Genomic DNA, 22,257 nt, shown 5'->3' with positions numbered 1-22,257 from the left:
AAATGTCTTCTATATGACGGAATCACCTTGGTTTTTAGGGCCTTACTGCAAAAATGCTAGTCAAAGATCCTCCATATAACAAAATCATCTTGGTTTTAAGGACTTACTGCAAACAATTCTAGTCAAAGATCTTCTATATGACGGAATCACCTTATTTTTAAGGGCTTACTGCAAAAATGCTAGTCTAAGATCCTTTATATGAAAGAATCACCTTGGTTTTTAAGGGCTTACTGCAAAAATGCTCGTCAAAGATCCTCTATATAAAATAATCACCTTGGTTTTTAAGGGTTCACTGCAAACATTGTAGTCTAAAGATCTTCTATATGACAGAATCACCTTGGTTTTTAGGGCCTTACTGCAAAAATGCTAGTCAAAGATCCTCCATATAACAGAATCATCTTGGTTTTAAGGGCTTACTGCAAAAGATTCTAGTCAAATGTCTTCTATATGACGGAATCACCTTGGTTTTTAAGGGCTTACTGCAAAAATGCTATAGTCAAAGATCCTCTATATGAAAGAATCACCTTGGTTTTTAAGGGCTTACTGCAAAAATACTATAGTCAAAGATCCTCTATATAAAAGAATCACCTTGGTTTTTAAGGGCTTACTGCAAAAATGCTATAGTCAAAGATTCTCTATATGAAAGAATCACCTTGGTTTTTAAGGGCTTACTGCAAAAATACTATAGTCAAAGATCCTCTATATAAAAGAATCACCTTGGTTTTTAAGGGCTTACTGCAAAAATACGAGTCAAAGATCCTCTATATGAAATAATCACCTTGGTTTTTAAGGGCTTACTGCAAAAATGCTCGTCAAAGATCCTCTATATGAAATAATCACCTTGGTTTTTAAGGGTTCACTGCAAACATTGTAGTCTAAAGATCTTCTATACGACAGAATCACCTTGGTTTTTAGGGGCTTACTGCAAAAATGCGAGTCAAAGATCCTCTATATAACAGAATCACCTTGGTTTTAAGGGCTTACTGCAAAAATTCTAGTCAAAGATCTTCTATATGACAGAATCACCTTGGTTTTTAAGGGCTCACTGCAAAAATGCTAGTCAAAGATCCTCTATATAATATGACCGAATCACATTGTGTTTTTTAAGAACCTACTGCAAAAATGTTAGTCAAAGATCCTCAATATAACATGACTGAATCAAATTGTGTTTTTTAAGGACCTACTGCAAAAATGTTAGTTAAAGATCCTCTTTATAATATGACCGAATCAAATTGTTTTTTAACGACCTACTGCAAAAAACACTAGTCAAAGAACCTCTATATAATATGACTGAATCAAATGGTGTTTATTAAACACCTACTTTTAAAATGTTAGTCAAAGATCCTCTATATAATATGACTAAATCAAATGGTGTTTTTTAAGAATCTACTGCAAAAACGTTAGTCAAAGATCCTCTATATAATATGACTGAATCAAATGGTGTTTTTAACAATCTACTGCAAAAAACAGTGGTCAAAGATCCTCTATATAATACAACCGAATCACATTTTGTTTTTAAGAACCTACTGCAAAAAACACTAGTCAAAGATCCTCTATATAATACAACCGAATCAAATGGTGTTTTTAACGACCTACTACAAAAAATAGTGGTCAAAGATCCTGTATATAATATGATTGAATCACAGTGTTTTTAAGAACCTACTGCAAAAAACACTAGTCTAAGATCAGCTATATAATAAGACTGAATCAAATGGTGTTTTTTTAAGAACCTACTGCAAAAATGTTAGTCAAAGATCCTCTATATCATATGACTGAATCAAATGGTGTTTTTTAAGGAACTACTGCAAAAAACACTAATCAAAGATCCTCTATATAATAAGACTGAATCAAATGGTGTTTTTAGGGAACCTACAGCAAAAACACTAGTCAAAGATCCTCTATATAATATGACTGAATCAAATGGTGTTTTTTAAGAACCTACTGCAAAAACGCTAGTCAAAGATCCTCTATATACTATGACTGAATCAAATGGTGTTTTTTAAGAACCTACTGCAAAAACACTAGTCAAAGATCCTCTATATAATATGACTGAATCAAATGGTATTTTTTAAGAACCTACTGCAAAAACGCTAGTCAAAGATCCTCTATATAATATGACTGAATCAAATGGTGTTTTTTAAAAACCTACTTTAAAAATGTTGGTCAAAGATCCTCTATATAATATGACTGAATCAAATGGTGTTTTTTAAGAACCTACTGCAAAAACGCTAGTCAAAGATCCTCTATATAATATGACTGAATCAAATGGTGTTTTTTAAGAACCTACTGCAAAAAAAATTAGTCAAAGATCCTCTTTATATTATGACTGAATGGAATTGTGTTTTTAACGACCTACTGCAAAAAACACTAGTCAAAGATCTTCTACACAATATGACTGAATCAAATGGTGTTTTTTTTTTAAACATTCTGCAAAAATGTTAGTCAAAGATCCTCTATATAATATGACTGAATCAAAAGGTGATTTTTAAGAACCTACTTTAATAATGTAGGTCAAAGATCCTCTATATAATATGACTGAATCAAATGGTGTTTTTTAAGAACCTACTGCAAAAACGCTAGTCAAAGATCCTCTATATAATATGACTGAATCAAATGGTGTTTTTTAAAAACCTACTTTAAAAATGTTGGTCAAAGATCCTCTATATAATATGACTGAATCAAATGGTGTTTTTTAAGAACCTACTGCAAAAACGCTAGTCAAAGATCCTCTATATAATATGATTGAATCAAATGGTGTTTTTTAAGAACCTACTGCAAAAAAAATTAGTCAAAGATCCTCTTTATATTATGACTGAATGGAATTGTGTTTTTAACGACCTACTGCAAAAAACACTAGTCAAAGATCTTCTACACAATATGACTGAATCAAATGGTGTTTTTTTAAAAACATTCTGCAAAAATGTTAGTCAAAGATCCTCTATATAATATGACTGAATCAAAAGGTGATTTTTAAGAACCTACTTTAATAATGTAGGTCAAAGATCCTCTATATAATATGACTGAATCAAATGGTGTTTTTTTAAGAACCTACTGCAAAAACGCTAGTCAAAGATCCTCTATATAATATGACTGAATCAAATGGTGTTTTTTAAGAACCTACTGCAAAAATATTAGTCAAAGATCCTCTTTATATTATGACTGAATGAAATTGTGTTTTTAACGACCTACTGCAAAAAACACTAGTCAAAGATCCTCTACATAATATGACTGAATCAAATGGTGTTTTTTTTTAAAAACATTCTGCTGAAATGTTAGTCAAAGATCCTCTATATAATATGACTGAACTTAAAGGTGTTTTTTAAGAACCTACTTTAAAAATGTTGGTCAAAGATCCTCTATATAGTATGACTGAATCAAATGGTGTTTTTAAGAACCTACTGCAAAAACGCTAGTCAAAGATCCTCTATATAATATGATTGAATCAAAAGGTGTTTTTTAAGAACCTACTTTAAAAATGTAGGTCAAAGATCCTCTATACATTATTACTGAATCAAATGGTGTTTTTAACGACCTACTGCAAAAAAACACTAGTCAAAGATCCTCTACATAATATGACTGAATCAAATGGTGTTTTTTTAAAAACATTCTGCAAAAATGTTAGTCAAAGATCCTCTATATAATATGACTGAACCAAAAGGTGTTTTTTAAGAACCTACTTTAAAAATGTTGGTCAAAGATCCTCTATATAGTATGACTGAATCAAATGGTGTTTTTAAGAACCTACTGCAAAAACGCTAGTCAAAGATCCTCTATATAATATGATTGAATCAAAAGGTGTTTTTTAAGAACCTACTTTAAAAATGTAGGTCAAAGATCCTCTATACATTATTACTGAATCAAATGGTGTTTTTAACGACCTACTGCAAAAAACACTAGTCAAAGATCCTCTACATAATATGACTGAATCTAATGGTGTTTTTTAAAAACATTCTGCAAAAATGTTAGTCAAAGATCCTCTATATAATATGACTGAATCAAAAGGTGTTTTTTAAGAACCTACTTTAAAAATGTTGGTCAAAGATCCTCTATATAGTATGACTGAATCAAATGGTGTTTTTAAGAACCTACTGCAAAAACACTAGTCAAAGATCCTCTATATGGCAGGAGCACTCCTCGCTGGAATTTGCTGGCTGCCCTGTGTGTGTCACGCCCCCCCCTCCCACCCTCCCCCCAATGTTTGAGACACCCCCCCTGTCCCTAACCTCCACCCTCCAATCTTCACCCCGCTCCAGCGGCGCGGAGGACAAGCACGGCTACATCTGGGACCGCCACTACAACATCTGCCTGGCGCGGCTGGCGCACGACGACGTGGTCAACTCGGTGGCGTTCAGCCCCGCCGACCAGGAGCTGCTGCTGTCGGCCAGCGACGACGCCACCATCAAGGTGTGGCGCTCGCCCCGCATGGCGCGCCTGGCGCACGGCGCCACGCGGCCGCCCCGGCCCCGCAGCCTCCTGGCGTCGTGGCTCAGCCGCAGCAGGAACGCTTCGGGCGACGGCCTCAACGGGAAGCCATGAGTGCTGCCAAAGGACATGAATACACTCCATGCAAGTGTACTACTGTAATACTTCTACTACTACTACTGATACTGCATTGTTTCAGTCTTTCATTTGCCGCTACTTGAGTTGTTGGCCACTAGAGGTCGCCATTGTGCAAGCAATGCACAGCACAGGCTGTTGACAGCTGTAATACATTTTAAACAATATTTTAGCTCGTTTTGACTGTTTTTTTTTTGTACATCACATCACATTTTTTTCCCCCTGAAGAAAAGACTTGATAAATGTGTTTATTTAACATAGTTACTCATGTTTAATTTGTTCTCTTGTCCTTCCTTCAACACAAAAAAAAAGCTATTTTGACTCATCCAGCTATGTCTTATTCACTTCTCACCCCCTTTAATGTCTTCTTTCTTTTACCCAAATAACATATCCAAAATAAATATTGTATGCATTAAACAGCTCCACAGATGTCCTTCACATATCTTTTTTTTTAGTGTAATTTAACTTCCATTCAATTGGCTTTTTCAATCAGAATACATTTTTCTTTGTGTTTATAATAGAAGTAATGCTGCAATCATGACTTTATCTTGATTGCATTAGTTTAAAAACCAGTTGACCCTGTTATGTAAACAGGAAATGGCTGTCTTGTTCTAACTGAAACTGTTTCCTCATTGCCATAATTTTCTGCATTTTGGTTATTTGGAATTGCAAAATTCTCAAACATTTCCAAGTAACTTGCATCGCAACATAATATTTACTGGATGTTTTGTGGGTCAAGTGGAAATAAACCAGTGGTATTTCATTCAAATTTAAATTCAAATGATTGCCAAAAAAAATAAACCTGACCAAGTATTTAGATACATTTTCAATACGATTTTGAAAAAGTCATTTTTTATATTTAATACCATTTGTAAAGTGGAAAATAAAAAAGCACCAAAAATGTCTCTGGTAATTCAAATTATTATGCAAAAAAAATGCCCTGTAATTTTAAGTCAAACAAAAAGCAGAAATATTTTTACATTATAAGATGAAACCAAAATAAAAAGTATACATATTTTAAATTTAGAAAACAAAACAAAAAGTATATATATCTTAAATCTTTTAAAAAAACGAAACAAAATAAGTATATTTTTAAATTGTTTAGAAAACGAAACAAAAACAAAAAAAGGTCTATTTAAATAATTTAGAGAACCAAAAGTACAAATATTTAAAATTATTCAGAAAATTAAACAAAAAAAAGGATAAATATTTTAAATTATTTAAAAAATGAAACAGAAAAAGTATAAATATTTATATTTAGAAAATGTTTACATTTTCAAACAATCTAACATATTTCCAACTTCTAACCATTCACAAAAATATTTGGACATGCAACTGGTGATACATTTTAATAAATTATGGTGTATTTGTTTTTGACATTTTATTCAAATTTAAATTACAAACAAAAATGTTCTGTAATGAAATTCTGCCCCAATAAATAAATTTTTTTTATTTTAAATTGAATTTAAAAATTGTTAAACATTTTTTATTTAAAAAAAAATATTAGCTTGCATTTGTGTCTGTATGTTATTTTTATAAGTTGTAAAATAAAAATAAAAACTACCCAAATGTCTCGGTTAATTCAAATTATTAGTATGCAGTGCAAAAAATATCTAAAAACTGCCCTGTACTTTTTGGTTAGAAAACAAAAGAAAAACAAACAAGCATAAATATTTTTACATCATTTTGAAAACGAAACGAAGACATATAAATATTTTTATATGATTGAGATAATGTTTAAATAACATATTTACAACGTATAATAATAATAAAAAATGTGCACAGTGCACACACATGCCAATCAATTATGCTTAGGATGTATTTGTTTCAGACATGACGTTTGTTCCTTTCAACATATTTGTCTGCTTCAGCAGGGCCACCTGGCCTTTTTAGTCGGTGAACTTTATGGCGACAGCTGTGGTGCTACTCCGATACTACACATTCCAAACGTGTCTGACATCCAGAAGGCCAGTCATAATCACATTGTTTATGCGGACAGACTCTTGCACTTTGTTTCCTTGAGGTGATACTTTTCATCATATGCACTTTCTCTTTTCGTCCAATCACTTTGTCATTTGTTAGAATCTTTTCTGGGTTGTTTATTCAAATCTTTAAACCTCCATGGAGTTTTTTTTTCTGACTCAAATGTAATTGTCTTTACTTCAGAGCTGGAACACAATGACTGGATTGAGTTAACCTTTGCACGCGCAAAGTTCCCCTTTAAAGATAATGACTATTTCAACTGACGCATCAAGATGACATCTTAAAGGTTGGTTTCACCTCCCAGTGGTTAGTACATTCCAGTGACGTGCGGTGAGGTTGATGGCTGGTGAGGCACTGACTTCATCACAGTCAGATTTACAAACATATGAACCCTAAAGAGTATCTTATTCACCATTTGATTGGCAGCAGTTAACGGGTTATTTTTAAAAGCTCATACCAGCATTCTTCCCTGCTTGGCACTCAGCATCAAGGGTTGGAATTGGGGGTTAAATCACCAAAAATGATTCCCAGGCGCGGCGCCGCTGCTGCCCACTGCTCCCCTCACCTCCCAGGGGGTGATCAAGGGGATGGGTCAAATGCAGAGGACAAATTTCATTACACCTAGTGTGTGTGTGACAATCATTGGTACTTTAACTTAACTTTAACTTTACACATACAAACTAGCACACAAAAAAGCACATTTAATAAAAAAAACCGTTATGGTCTTACCTTTACTTAGAAATTAAGTCCATGCACCGCAACTAAAGCCCTCACTTAAACTTTCCACGTGCAGGATTGAATCTATTTAAAAAAGTGTAACCGAGGGTTTATAAATGTCGCCTATACTGTAGGAAACTAAAAAATAACAAACCAGTTTACACGAGGACCACTTTATTTACCTTCTTTCAAAAACTTCCGCTCCACTCCAACGTGTCGTCACTTCCGCTCTTAGCGCCTTCAAAATAAGAGCTCAAGGCATATACTGTATAACAGCGCATAACAGGAACTTAACATCACAAAGAGGAAAGCCCATAAAAATAGGTTACAAAAGTTATTTAATAAGAAGCCAAAAAGTGCAAAAACAATAATGTTCGTGTTGGAGGAGTTGTGAATTAGGTACACCTGCAGTCTGCAGGTGTATCTGCACAGCAGGCCAGCAGTTAGTCGAGTCATTGCGCAATCCATGTTGCGGCACTGAGTGACGTGCCTCAACTGGCTGCTGTTCACCGCACCGTCTCTTCTCAGTATTTGAACGGCAAATGTGAAAATTCAGCGCTTTTGAATAAAAATAATCTAAAACTGGTGAAGTTAAATGGAAAATAACTTTATAGTATAATCACTGGATACATATAACAATTTATTTTATTTTTTTTGTCCCTGCAGTCATTCACAACTCCTCCAACACCAACATTATTGTTTTTGCACTTTTTGGCTTCTTATGAAATAATCTTTTTAAATAGATTCAATCTTGCACGTGGAAAGTTTAAGTGTGGGCTTTAGTTGATATAACAATTCTACGGCGGGGGTGCAGGAAGCGAGCCTCAGCCAGTGCGTCTTTTGCAGCCGTTTTATGATCGCTCAGCACAAGAAATACTTTACACACATACAGTTGTTGACAAAATACACTGTACTTTATATACCTCAGCTAACTAAACTATGGAAATGTATAATATAGTTCATATAGCAATACGGTCTCACTGCACAGCAGGCCAGCAGTTAGCCGAGTCATTGCGCAATCCATGTTGCGGCACTGAGTGACGTGCCTCAACTGGCTGCTGTTCACCGCACCGTCTCTTCTCAGTATTTGAACGGCAAATGTGAAAATTCAGCGATTTTGAATAAAAATAATCTAAAACTGGTGAAGTTAAATGGAAAATAACTTTATAGTATAATCACTGGATACATATAACAATTAAAACATTTTTTTTTCTTTTTACATTTTTTTTCTTTCCATGATGGCCTCTAGTGACTGCACGTCACTGGTACATTCTATGTGTGACCTCGCAAGCACGCAGAAGCAAATGCACAATGTTCTTGTGTGTGTTGAAAGCAACACAGCACAGTACAAACTGTTCCTTTATTGTGACAATAAACCCATATTCACAAGAGTAAGAACATTGCGGAAGCTGCCATAAGTGTGTTATAAAAATAACGAACGGAAGGGAAAACGATGTGAATGAAAAGCTCTTTTTTTTTCAATTGTTTCTAGAATGACATCAATGGATAAACAATATGCAAATGACTACAATGTGACACCAGCCATTTCATTAGGCACACTATCATACATGTTATAAATGCTCAAACAATACAACTACTTGATTCACATCTGAATCGCAATTCTTATTTAATCCGATTCTACATCGATTCATACCTTTTAAAAATCTTTTTTTTTATTTTGAAGAAGTCATTTAAAAAAATATGTTTTGAGGCAATCTCCATGCTGACGCGCTGCTGCGCGTACACGCCAGCAACCAAAAGGAGATTTTGTAACCTGTTTTATTGTAAACATTGTACTAAATAATACACGGCGAGAATCTGTTTGAATCGCAAATCGATTCTAATTTGACTCATGAGGTGACAAATGTTCCCGCCTAATAAATGAATATGCTTAAACCAATCCAATGACGGTCAATATATGCCGAGTTATCTAAAATAAACATTTAACTTTTGTGTTATAGGTAACAAAACCAATTAGTGCAATATCTAATAATACATCTCATAATGAATTAATTACATTTTTTAGAATATGATGAGGGCCAAAGAAACAAGCTTTTTGCCCAAAAATAGGCCCCTGGGCCACATTTTGAGCTGAACTAATATTGTTCTCTTTTGATTGACACAAACAGGTATAATAATTGTAAGTATTGGATGTTATTAGTTATAGTGATAAATGTCATACATGTTAGCCAAGCATGTTTGCCAGTAAAAAACATTGAATGTTATATCATAGGAGCACTAACCCTAATCAGTGAATGTATGTATATATATATATATATATATATATATATATATATATATATATATATATAATGTATATGTATATATATATATATAAGGGCTGCAACAACTAGTAGTTGGCGATTAATTTAGTCATCGATTCGTTTATTTTTTACTTTTTTTTATTTTTTATAAACCTTTATTTATAAACTGCAACATGTACAAACAGCTGAGAAACAATAATCAAAATAAGTATGGTGCCAGTATGCTGGTTTTTTTCAATAAAATACTGAAAAATATAGAAATGTAGTTTGTCTCTTTTATTCGATTAATCGGAGTAATAATCGACAGAATAATCGATTATCAAATTAATCGTTAGTTGCAGCCCTAATATATATACACATATATACATATATACATATATATATATATATATATATATATATATACATACATATATATACACATATATACACATATATATATATACACATACATACATACATACACACACACACACACACACACACACATATATATATATATGTATACATATATACATTCACATATATATATATATTTAAACATATATATATATATACATATACATATATATTTACACATATATATATACATATATATTTACACATATATATATTTATATTATATATATATACACAAAAAAATGTGCGTGTGTATGTATATATATATATATATTTACACACATACATACACACACGTGTGTGTGTGTGTGTGTGTGTATATATATATATACACACACACATATGTACACACAAACATATATATATATACACACATACATACATATATGCACACGCATGTATATGTACACATATATATATATACATACATTTATGTATGTATATGTGTGTGTGTGTATATGTATATATATATATATATATATATAATATATATATTAGGGCTGCAACAACTATTTGATTAAATCGATTAAAATCGATTATAAAAATAGTTGGCGATTAATTTAGTCATCGATTCGTTGGATCTATGCTATGCGCAGAGGCAATTTTTATTTTTATTTTTATTTTTTTTATAAACCTTTATAAACTGCAACATGTACAAACAGCTGAGAAACAATAATCAAAATAAGTACGGTGCCAGTATGCTGGTTTTTCTCAATAAAATACTGGAAAGGATAGAAATGTACTTTGTCTCTTTTATCCGATGATTAATCGAAGTAATAATCGACAGATTAATCGATTATCAAATTAATCGTTAGTTGCAGCCCTAATTTATATATATACATATACATACATACATACATACATTATATATTATATATACACACACACCGATTAGGGTTGATGCTCCAATGATAAATATATATATAAATAGACATATATAAATATATTATATATATTATATAATATAATATTATATTATAGATATGTGATTGTTATAACAGGTAGTATCACAGATATTTGTATATATAAATGAAATATATCCCAACTGTTCATCTTTCACTGTTTGGTGCAACTTCCACAGCCGACCTCACAAGCCAGACAGGTCCACGATGGCCTTGATGAAGATGGTGTCGTCTCGCAAGTACGGGCTCTTGTCGGCCAGCTTCCCCAGCGGGCAGAAGAGCGGGCAGCCGCTGGCGATGTTCATCTCGCTGGTGGGCCGCTGGAAGGACGTGGAGGTGACGTCGGGCCTGAAGGCGTCGATGATGTGCTCGCGGTTGTTCTGGTCCAGGAGCATCAGCGTCACCTGGAGGCAGACCGCAGGTGAGGTTGTTTTTATGCTGGGGACATTCAGCATCTGTGGCGTGGGGATGGGGGTTGGGGGTCCTACCTTCTGGCTGAAGGGCCACTTGAGCAGCGCGTCGTGGCGCCCACGCATGACCACGAAGAAGAGCGACAGGTGCGTCCCCCGCCCCGTGCCGTCGCCGTTCAAGTACAACCTCAGACACATTTTGTAGCCATACTTGCTGGAGTAGAAGGCTGCGGACAACAACACGCTGTTAACGTCACACGACACACGACACCACCCTGATGTCAAACATGGGTGGAGGACAGCTGGAAAGTCCCCGTGACAAAAGAAGGGTCAAACATATCCGCTTCCATGGCAGCTGTAACTGAGTGTGCGTTCCATGAATGGAGTGTTTATAACATAGTAAAAGACTAAACCCATACATAGACCACGGTAACTGAGTGTGCGCTCCATGAATGGAGTGTATGGTAGTAACATAGTAAAACACTAAACCCACACATAGACCATGGTAACTGAGTAAGCGCTCCATGAAACTAGCGTATGGTAGTAACATAGTAAAACACTAAACCCACACAGACTATTGTAACTGAGTGTGCGCTCCATGAAAGGAGTGCATGGTAGTAACATAGTAAAACACTAAACCCACACATAGACCATGAAACTAGCATATGAAAGTAACATAGTAAAACACTAAACCCACACATAGACTACGGTAAAGGAGTGTGCACTCCATGAAACTAGCATATGAAAGTAACATAGTAAAACACTAAACCCACACATAGACTACGGTAAAGGAGTGTGCACTCCATTAAACTAGCGTATGGTAGTAACATAGTAAAACACTACACCCACACATAGACTACGGTAACTGAGTGTGCGCTCCATGAAACTGGCATATGGTAGTTACATAGTAAAAGACTAAACCCACACATAGACTATGGTAACTGAGTGTGCGCTCCATGAATGGAGTGTATGGTAGTAACATAGTAAAACACTAAACCCACAAATAGACCATGAAACTAGCATATGAAAGTAACATAGTAAAACACTAAACCCACACATAGACTACGGTAAAGGAGTGTGCACTCCATGAAACTAGCGTATGGTAGTAACATAGTAAAACACGAGACCCACACACAGACCACGGTAACGGAGTGTGCGCTCCATGAGAGGAGTGTATGGTAGTAACATAGTAAAAGACTAAACCCACACATAGACTATGGTAACTGAGTGTGCGCTCCATGAATGGAGTGTATGGTAGTAACATAGTAAAACACTAAACCCACACATAGACCATGGTAACGGAGTGTGCGCTCCATGAAGGGAGAATATGGTAGTAACATAGTAAAAGACTAAACCCACACATAGACAACTGTAACGGAGTGTGCGCTCCATGAAACTAGTGTATGGTAGTAACATAGTAAAACACTAAACCCACACATAGACCATGGTAACGGAGTGTGCGCTCCATGAAACTAGTGTATGGTAGTAATATAGCAAAACACTAAACCCTCACATGGACTATGGTAACTGAGTGTGCACTCCATGAAAGGAGCGTATGTTAGTAACATAGTAAAACACTAAACCCACATAGACCATGGTAACGGAGTGTGCGCTCCATGAAACTAACATATGGCAGTAAAATAGTAAAACACTAAACCCTCACATAGACCACGGTAACGGAGTGTGCGCTCCATGAAACTAGCGTATGGTAGTAACATAGTAAAAGACTAAACCCACACATAGACCATGGTAACGGAGTGTGCGCTCCATGAAGGGAGTGTATGTTAGTAACATAGTAAAACACTAAACCCACACATAGACCACGGTAACAGAGTGTGCGCTCCATGAAACTAGCGTATGGTAGTAACATAGTAAAACACTAAACCCACACATAGACCATGGTAACTGAGTGTGCGCTCCATGAAAGGAGCATATGGTAGTAACATAGTAAAACACTAAACCCACACATAGACCATGGTAACGGAGTGTGCGCTCCATGAAAGGAGCGTATGGTAGTCACATAGTAAAACACTAAATCCTCACATAGACCACGGTAACGGAGTGTGCGCTCCATGAAACTAGTGTATGGTAGTAATATAGCAAAACACTAAACCCTCACATAGACCACGGTAAAGGAGTGTGCACTCCATGAAACTAGCGTATGGTAGTAACATAGCAAAACACTAAACCCTCACATAGACCACGGTAACGGAGTGTGCGCTCCATGAAACTAGCGTATGGTAGTAACATAGTAAAACACTAAACCCACACATAGACCATGGTAACTGAGTGTGCGCTCCATGAAAGGAGCATATGGTAGTAACATAGTAAAACACTAAACCCACACATAGACCATGGTAACGGAGTGTGCGCTCCATGAAGGGAGTGTATGTTAGTAACATAGTAAAAGACTAAACCCACACATAGACCACGGTAACGGAGTGTGCGCTCCATGAAACTAGCGTATGGTAGTAACATAGTAAAACACTAAACCCACACATAGACCATGGTAACTGAGTGTGCGCTCCATGAAAGGAGCATATGGTAGTAACATAGTAAAACACTAAACCCACACATAGACCATGATAACGGAGTGTGCGCTCCATGAAAGGAGCGTATGGTAGTCACATAGTAAACCACTAAACCCTCACATAGACCACGGTAACGGAGTGTGCGCTCCATGAAACTAGTGTATGGTAGTAATATAGCAAAACACTAAACCCTCACATAGACCACGGTAAAGGAGTGTGCACTCCATGAAACTAGCGTATGGTAGTAACATAGCAAAACACTAAACCCTCACATAGACCACGGTAACGGAGAGTGCGCTCCATGAAACTAGCGTATGGTAGTAACATAGTAAAAGACTAAACCCACACAGACTATTGTAACTGAATGTGCGCTCCATGAAAGGAGTGCATGGTAGTAACATAGTAAAACACTAAACCTACACATAAACCACGGTAACAGAGTGTGCGCTCCATGAAAGGAGCGCATGGTAGTAACATAGTAAAAGACTAAACCCACACATAGACCACGGTAACTGAGTGTCTTACTGTACAAAAGTGTGCAACATAGTCTGAGTCTATTGTTGTGATTTTACTGTTAAATAACAAGTTAATTGTTGTGAAATATACGAATATTGTAACTTTTTAACGATATTATAACATCTGTTGTAATGTTAGAGTAAATGTTGATTGCAGTATTTTATTGTGAAAAGATATTGTTAAACGCTGGCCAATTCTTACAGTGTAGTAGTCGTCGTAGTGGTGAACAATGGGGAATAGCAACATCCAGATGGTTGTTGGAGCTGGTACTAATCCATGTTTCATATCCATATAAATACTCAGAATTGTACATTTCTTACTTCTTAAAAAGGACAGAAGAAGAGGAAGTGAAAATTTGCATCTTGGGAACGATGCAAGTATACTTAATGAAATGTAATGATGAAAAATTTTGATACGACAGAAAGCCAAGCAGTGTGTAGTGTTTCTTTACAGAATGTTACATTGCCAACTAGTGGCATGGCATGCATATTACAGCGAGTCTAAACAATGTGCCCTAGAGCAGTGGTTCTCAAACAAGTACCACCATAATGACCAACATTATAATACAGTAGCATAGTAGCATTCATTCAAAACAAGGCAGAAGTTTTATTTAACAAATATATATTTAATAGTGTTGGCCACATTACACACAGTTTGAACAGTAACACTGTGTTATAAAAAAATAAATAAAACGCTGTACATTTACTTTAATCAAGAGATACCTTGGTGTACCACGGTTTGAAAAAACAATGTTTAAAAAAAAAAAATTTTTATTACATAAATACCAGTTTTCCCTTGATTGTTGTCATATAAACATCAACTATTATGATTGCGTAACGCTCCAGTAGCCTCGTGGGCCACTAAACCTAACATGTGAGCCTGTGTCCTACGTTGCTATGTTTACACGTAAACAATCTTGTGATTCAGTACATTTTAAATCCCTTTTCTTGTATTCAGGCTCCACAAAACGCTGTTATCTGTTAACCAGACCGCCTAAACATGAATTACTTGTGCGTAAATAACGCCGTAGAGCCGTTTTTTTGAATGCCGTAAAACCTAAAAGGGGGTTGATTTCAGAATTAAAAAAGAAAACAAAAAGTTATTTCCAACCAATTCAATGGGCAACAAAGCGGATGTCCCAGGGTCAAGTTTGTCATGCTCTGTGTGACTTTTTGTGTGTAGGTGTTGTGTGTGTGTGTGTGTTTCTTCCTGTGCGTTGTGTAGGTGTTGTGTGTGTGTGTTTCTTCCTGTCGAGTCCGCACATTTTTGTTTCACTTCGTGTGTGTGTGTGTGTGTGTGTGTGTGTGTGTGTGTGTGTGTTTCTTATTGTCTAGTCCGCACGTTTTTGTTCCACTTCCTGTGTTTGTTATGTTTTGCAGTGACTTCACCACTGTTTGAGCGCAGTTCTCCACACCTGCTCTTGATTAGTGATCAGGTGACTCGCCCGCCTCTGATCACTAATCAGGAGGGTTTATCTATCAGTGTCACCTTCTTTGCAACACTGATTTTTGTCTACTGCAGGGGTTCTTTTAACCTTTTTGATCTCGGGTCCCAATTTTTCTACTACAGAGGGGCCCAAGGTCCACTAAAATTACTAACACTGATTTAGTCATCTTACACTCTTGATTTTAACCGTCTTGGAGTACCGGGGTGTCTAGAACGAACTGGGGTGGTGACCCAGCTCATCAGGGAAGAATAAGGGAGACCTCACAGTGCTGTGGTTAGACCTACCCCATGCATATGGATCTATCCTAAACAAGCTGGTCCAGACCACAATGACAAAACAATGTGCCACACCATGCCCGAGATCCTAGATTATTACAACCAATTCAGGATCAAAGTCACGGCAGGGGAAACAACCTCAAAATGGCATAGGTTGGAAGGGGGATAATCACAGCCTCTGTAACCTCGTTCGCCCTGGCAATAATGAACATGATTGTGAAGTGCAGAGGCCAAGGACCCAATTAGGGACACGCCAGCCCCCAATCAGGGCTTTTATGGATGACCTGAATGTCCCCAGAGTCAGTGCCAGGATGCAAGTGGATCCTCCAAGGGCTGGAAAGACTCATACGGTGGGTTCAGATGGGATTCAAACCAGCAAAGTCCAGAAGTGAAGTGAAGAAGGGCAAGGTCACAGTTAGGTTCCAGTTCGACATTGAAGGGTCAATAACACCATCAGTGTCAGAGAAGCCTGTGAAGAGTTTAGGCAAGGTCTTTAACAGCAGCCTTAAAGACTCTTCATCTGTGCAGTCAACCAGTCAGGAACTGGACAGCTTGATGAGATCATTGGACAGTTCTGGCCTCCCGGGCAAGTTCAAAACGTGGATATACCAGTATGGTATATTACCAAGGATACTCTGGCCGCTTCTTGTCTACGAGGTCCCCATCTCCACTGTGGAGACCCTGGAGAGTAAGTTCAGCACCTGTCTCAGGAGATGGTTGGGGTTACCCAGAAGCCTTAACAACATAGCCCTCTATGGGAACACTACAAAGCTTTGGTTGCCCTTAAAGTCACTGGAAGAGAGGTGCTACTGTAAAGAGACTCGAAGGACCCAAAAGTAGCCCTGGCAGGAATTGTGGCGAAGACCAGAAGGAAGTGGAGTGTCCAGGCGGCTGTGCTGGATACAGACGAACAATTGTGCCACAGAGATCTGGTGGGTGTAGTGGCCCGTGGCAGAGCAGGTTCGGTGATGTTCCCAACACCACCTCAGCACAAGCAGAGCAAGGGTAAGGAGAAGCGGAGGCAGACACAGGAGGAGGTCAGGACTAGGGATGATGTTTGTTAAGAAATTATTGATTTCGATGCCATTATCGAATCCTCTTATCGAACCGATTCCTTATTGATTCTCTTATCGAATCCAGATAGGCTACAAGTGAGCAGATATAGAAATTAACCGGCAACAGTTAACGTTAGTTACTCACCGGCACTATCACTGGGACTGCAGGTTGAAGCAGAGGAAGAGGGGCGTGCTTCGTCATCTCTGTCGCTGCTTCTCCACGTGTCGAAGACACGACACGTTTCTCTAACCTTCAGGTTGTGTACGGCCTGAACATGTTTCTACGTGTTTGTTGTACTGCTACCCTTACAGGAAAGCGAAGCCTGGCAATAATTGCAGACAGCCGTTTCCTCGTCATATTTCTTAGTAAAGTGAAGCCATGCAGACAGCCGTTTACTCGTCATATTTCTTAGTAAAATGAAGCCACGCCTTGGAGCGTTTTTTCTGGTCCATTGTTGTTGCTGCTTCTGTATCTGCCACCGAATGACTGAGCTACGTCATTTCCGGTGACGTGCCACAGGACATTTCCTGTGACACGGGATTCGTTCCCAGGGATTCGAATAAATAACCAAATCTTTTTCTTTACTATAGTGGCTTCGATAACGGGAACCATTCCTCAAAAAGGGATTTGAATCAATGGAATCGGTTCTTTTCTTATCGAACAATCGGGAGAACCGGTTTTCGAACATCATCCCTAGTCAGGACAGCAGCGCAAGAAGAAAGGACTAGCAAAGCTGCTGGTCTGAGTGAGCAGGGGGCCTGGAACAGATGAGTGCATGCAATGGACCGCAAAATACCCTGGTTGAAGCTGTGGCAAGCTGAACCACACTGTCAGCTTCCTGATCCGGGCAGTCTATGACGTTCTGCCTAGCCCAGCGAACCTGTTCATCTGGGGGAAAGCGGAGACCCCAAACTGCCAACTGTGTTCAGTAAGAGGAACTCTGGAACACAATTTGAGCTCCTGCCCAACTCGGCCAGGGTCGTTACACCTGGCACCACAACCAGGTGCTGAAACCGATTGCAGAAGCCATCTGCAAAAGGTATTACCAGCCGCAGCAAAGTGCGCACTTCCACCTGCACAATTGCTTTTGTCAAAGCAGGAGATCACCCAAAGGCAGTTTGCAAAAGAGCACCAGCAGGAATCCTGGCAACTGCACAAGACTGGCAGCTCTCTGTAGACCTGAAGAAGCAGCTGTGGTTCCCCCAGAACATTGCCAGCACCACCTTGAAGCCAGATATCCTACTGGTCCCAGAAAGCACCAAGAACATAATAATAATGGAGCTGATGGTGCAACGAGAGGACCGCTTAGGGGAGGCCCATGAAAGGAAGAAGACCAAGTATGAACACCTGGTCATCAGCTGGAGTGAACAAGGTTGGAAGGAAAGATGTATGTCCATCAAGGTTGGCAGCAGAGGATTTGCCATCCTCTGCCATCAAGAACATCACAGAAGCAGCTGAGAAAGCCTCGAGATGGCTCTGGATCCAAAGAGAAAAACCATGGCGAGGACAAGCAAGTGCCACCTAAACACAAACTTTTTTTTTTTTTTTTTTTGCGGTTTGGTTACCTGGGAGAGGGTGTATGATATTTGAAAGACCCAAATCACCTTATGACCCCAGGAACATCACTGAAGATGTGTTCAGGTGCATCAGAAGATGTATCGAAGGATTCAATGAAACAAAAGTGCAAATGAAAATACAGCTTCACTGCTTGAGTCATAATTTTTTGCGCTTAACAAACTTCTCTATGACTTTTAGCTCCAGCCTTCTTGTGTTTGTTTGAGATTGCCATTATGCCACAAGTGGTGGAAAAATGTATTACAACTGAGTAGCGCTCCGGCCCATACGGACCACAGCTGAGAAACAGATATTTTTTGGCAGCCCTATGGTTACAAACACAGCTCTATTGTGACTAATGTTCATAGTGGCACACAACATTTTGGTGTTTTCGTTCATGCCGCTTCCCGTCTCTGCATTCTGGGGTCACGCCAACTAGAGTCATGCAAAGTCTTGACAAAGCTGTCACATTTATAAGTTATATAAAGTGTCATAGGTGCGCTTCAACTGCCATTTTTTTATTTCCTTATTTACAGATAAACATGAGTCTGCGTACGTTACGTAATGTCTTCTTTTAACAAAAAAGCAAAAAACAGGTGCAGAGTTCCTCCTATGATGCTCTGACAGAGGTTGTGTTCAAATTGGTAAGTAAGCAATAAACGGACACAATATTGCTATAAAGCCCACAGGAGGCCGTCATTGTGCCAGCTCACCTGGTGAGAACATCGCTGGCGTTTGACCCCTCATGGCGTTGAGCCTGCGGCGCGGGAAGTCCGAGATCTTCCACACGAAGACGCCGTCAAATGTGCACCACTGAATCTCCCGCACCAGCTGCTCCGTTTCAGACAGCTGGAAGTCCTTGGTGGCCAGGACTCTCTCCAGCTGGTTCACCTTGCTGCTCAGGTTCTCAATATTCTCCTGGTCCAGGCGGTGCTGGTGCGAGAAGGCCTCCAGGGTCACAGAGCTGCGCTCCACCTCGCGGTTTAGCACGCAGACGATGTTCTCCAAAGCGCTCACCTGCGTAGAATATGCAGGCATGTGAGCACGCTTTGAGGAAAAATAGGAAAACTGACAAAAAAAAGAGGAAAATGTCTAATCGACATGAAGTGCTGCCATGCAAGCGCCAAAAGAAAATTTGGAAAATCAATTTCCTGGGGTTATATGCTGGCGTCTCCTGGCCCCTGTTAAAAGTCGTGCTGCCGCGTTCTGGACTAATAACTGCAACCGGGAGAGAACTTTTTGGCTAATGCCAGCATAAAGTTCATCGCAGTAGTCCAGGCGACTTGAAATAAAAGCATGCACGACTTGTTCAAAAAGGTTAAAAGATAAAAACGTTTTTACCTTTGCTAAAAGACAAAGATGATAAAAACACGATTTTAAAACGCCATTGACTTGTTTGTCAAGTTTAAAATCGCTGTCTATAGTGACGCCAAGGCTGCTGACTTTGGGACGCACATAATTTTGCAATGGTCACAAGTCATTGAGGGCCGGACCAAAAACTAAAATTTCCGGTTTTCCCTCATTCATTATTAAAAAATTCTGGGCTAACCAAGCCTTGACGTCGCATATCGAAATCGACATATAAATTTGGCAGTCGTCTGCATAAAAGTGATAAGACACTCCATGCCTCTTAAAAATCTCTCCAATCGGGAGGAGATATAGAGCGAACAGGATGGGGCCTAGAATAGATCCCTGGGGGACACCACAGTAAAGCGGAGTAGAAGAAGAGGTGGCGTCTCCCAGCCTGACAGAGAAGGACCTCTCTGACAGGTAGGATCTGAACCACTCTAATGCAGTCCCCCTGACACCCACACAGTCTCTCAAGCGGTCTAAAAGAATTGTGTGGTCGACTGTGTCAAAGGCAGCTGTAAGATCTAAAAGCACTAAAATGGCAGAGCTGCCAGAGTCAGACATTAAAAGCAAATCATTAAAAACCTTTAAAAGTGCAGATTCAGTACTGTGCAAAGCTTTGTATCCAGACTGAAATGGATCTAAAGTGCTATTTTCATCTAAAAAAGTCTGCAGTTGCGCCAAAACACATTCCTCCAAAATTTTTGACACAAAAGGTAATTTAGAAATGGGCCAATAATTTGACAAACTTGTAGAATCAAGACCTGTTTTTTTTTATTATCAAAGACTCAACAACAGCTCCTTTACAAAAAGAGGGCACACTGCCAGAAATCAAGATGCTGTTGATGATGTCCCTAACAGACAAGTCAATAGTGTCCCAGACTTCTTTAAAAAAGAGAGGGGGGACTGGGTCTGTGGGACAGGACGAGGGTTTTAGTTTGCCAACTATTCCTGTAAGCTCAGGCATCGACACAGGCTCAAATTGACAAAACACAGCCAAGCACTGAGTGCCCACATTGAAACTCAATGGAGAGGGAGAAAGATTTGCCCGAATAGTAGCAACCTTGTCGTTAAAAAAGGAGAGACATTTTTCACAAGTTTCACTTGTCATCTCCAGTGAAGTGGCTGGGTTCGGATTAAGAACAGAATTTATAGATTTAAAAAGAACACGTGGCTTGCTGACACTATTTGAAATTAAGTCTGACAGATATTTTGTTTTCTCAGCTTTAACCACACTTTGATAATTACTACAGCTTTCTTTTAAAATTTGATCCCCTTTCCACTTACGTTCCGCCCTTCGCCACTCACGCCTAGCTGTGCGTGTTGTTTCATTGAGCCAAGGCTCCTGTTTTGGCTTTGGACGTATAGCTCTGAGGGGCGCTATACTGTCCAGAATCTCAGAACATGTGGAAATAAAAGAGCATATCAATTGTTCAGTGTCTGCAGAGTGTGATATACTCTGCATGGACACAGTGTACAAAGGAGAAAAGGCGGCTGCAGTGTCAGACCTAATAACACGGCCATGACGCACAGCAGGCGGTTTTACATCATCCAAACTTAAATTGAACATAACAGGACTGTGATCGGAAAACACAGCATCACCAACAACGACATTGTCAACATTAAAACCATAAGACAGTACAAGGTTTAGAGTGTGTCCGTGTACATTTGTTGGGCTAGTAACATGCTGAGCCAAATTAAAACCTTCGATCAAGTCCAAAAACTCTCCGGCCATGGGTTTAGAAGGACAACAAACGTGCACATTAAAATCCCAGACGATTAAAATCTTGTCGTAGCGTACCAGACTAAAAGCAATGAAGTCCGAAAAGTCCTTGATAAAGTCTTTGTTGTGCTTTGGTGGTCTGTAGATTACAGCACAAAATACTGGATCAGTCTGTCGCAGCTCGAAACAGCTCAGTTCAAAGGAGGGAAAAGACCACTCCACGATCACCTTGGGATGAACGCTTTCCTTTAAAACAATAGCTAAACCCCCGCCACGACCGCTTGTTCTCGGCGTGTTAATGATGATACAGTCTGGAGGCAATAGCTCTGAAAAAGCAGCAGACTCACCGGTGCCGATGCAGGTTTCTGTCAAGAACAGTATATCCAAAGAGCGTGATGAGAAAAAGTCCTGGAGAACGAAAGTCTTGTTCATCACAGATCTCGCATTCACAAGCGCACACCTCGTAGACGCTGTTGTAGCCCCGTGCGGTGCCCAGCTCAGCGGCTTAAGATTAGCCAGGGACACGTCACCTGAGCCCGGGTGAGATGAGCAGAGAGGGCGCAGCGCGCAGGG

The 22,257-nt window shown here is 38.7% G+C and overlaps 2 protein-coding genes across 6 annotated transcripts in view; one reads left to right on the top strand and one right to left on the bottom strand.

The window, feature by feature from the left end:
* Window positions 1–4,722, top strand: part of fbxw5 (F-box and WD repeat domain containing 5) — a 28,136-nt gene extending 23,414 nt beyond the window's left edge. The window contains exon 10 of one of the 2 annotated variants that reach the window (XM_061927087.1): window positions 4,254–4,722. In XM_061927087.1, coding sequence (XP_061783071.1) covers window positions 4,254–4,536 — 283 coding nt within the window. In that variant the 3' untranslated portion in view covers window positions 4,537–4,722. The other variant, XM_061927088.1, reaches the window with a different exon arrangement.
* A 5,695-nt stretch (window positions 4,723–10,417) lies between these two features.
* traf2b (Tnf receptor-associated factor 2b) overlaps window positions 10,418–22,257 on the bottom strand; it is a 42,855-nt gene continuing 31,015 nt past the window's right edge. For all 4 annotated transcript variants that reach the window (XM_061927190.1, XM_061927189.1, XM_061927191.2 and 1 more), the window contains exons 9-11: window positions 19,325–19,628; window positions 11,311–11,459; window positions 10,418–11,226 (exon numbers count right to left, since the gene is read on the bottom strand). In XM_061927190.1, the coding sequence (XP_061783174.1) occupies window positions 11,008–11,226; window positions 11,311–11,459; window positions 19,325–19,628 (672 nt within the window). In that variant the 3' untranslated portion in view covers window positions 10,418–11,007. The remainder of the gene's footprint in view (window positions 11,227–11,310; window positions 11,460–19,324; window positions 19,629–22,257) is intronic.

Source organism: Nerophis lumbriciformis, linkage group LG32 (assembly GCF_033978685.3).
Source record: "Nerophis lumbriciformis linkage group LG32, RoL_Nlum_v2.1, whole genome shotgun sequence".
Taxonomy (NCBI): domain Eukaryota; kingdom Metazoa; phylum Chordata; class Actinopteri; order Syngnathiformes; family Syngnathidae; genus Nerophis; species Nerophis lumbriciformis.
This window is presented reverse-complemented; position numbering and strand designations above follow the sequence as displayed.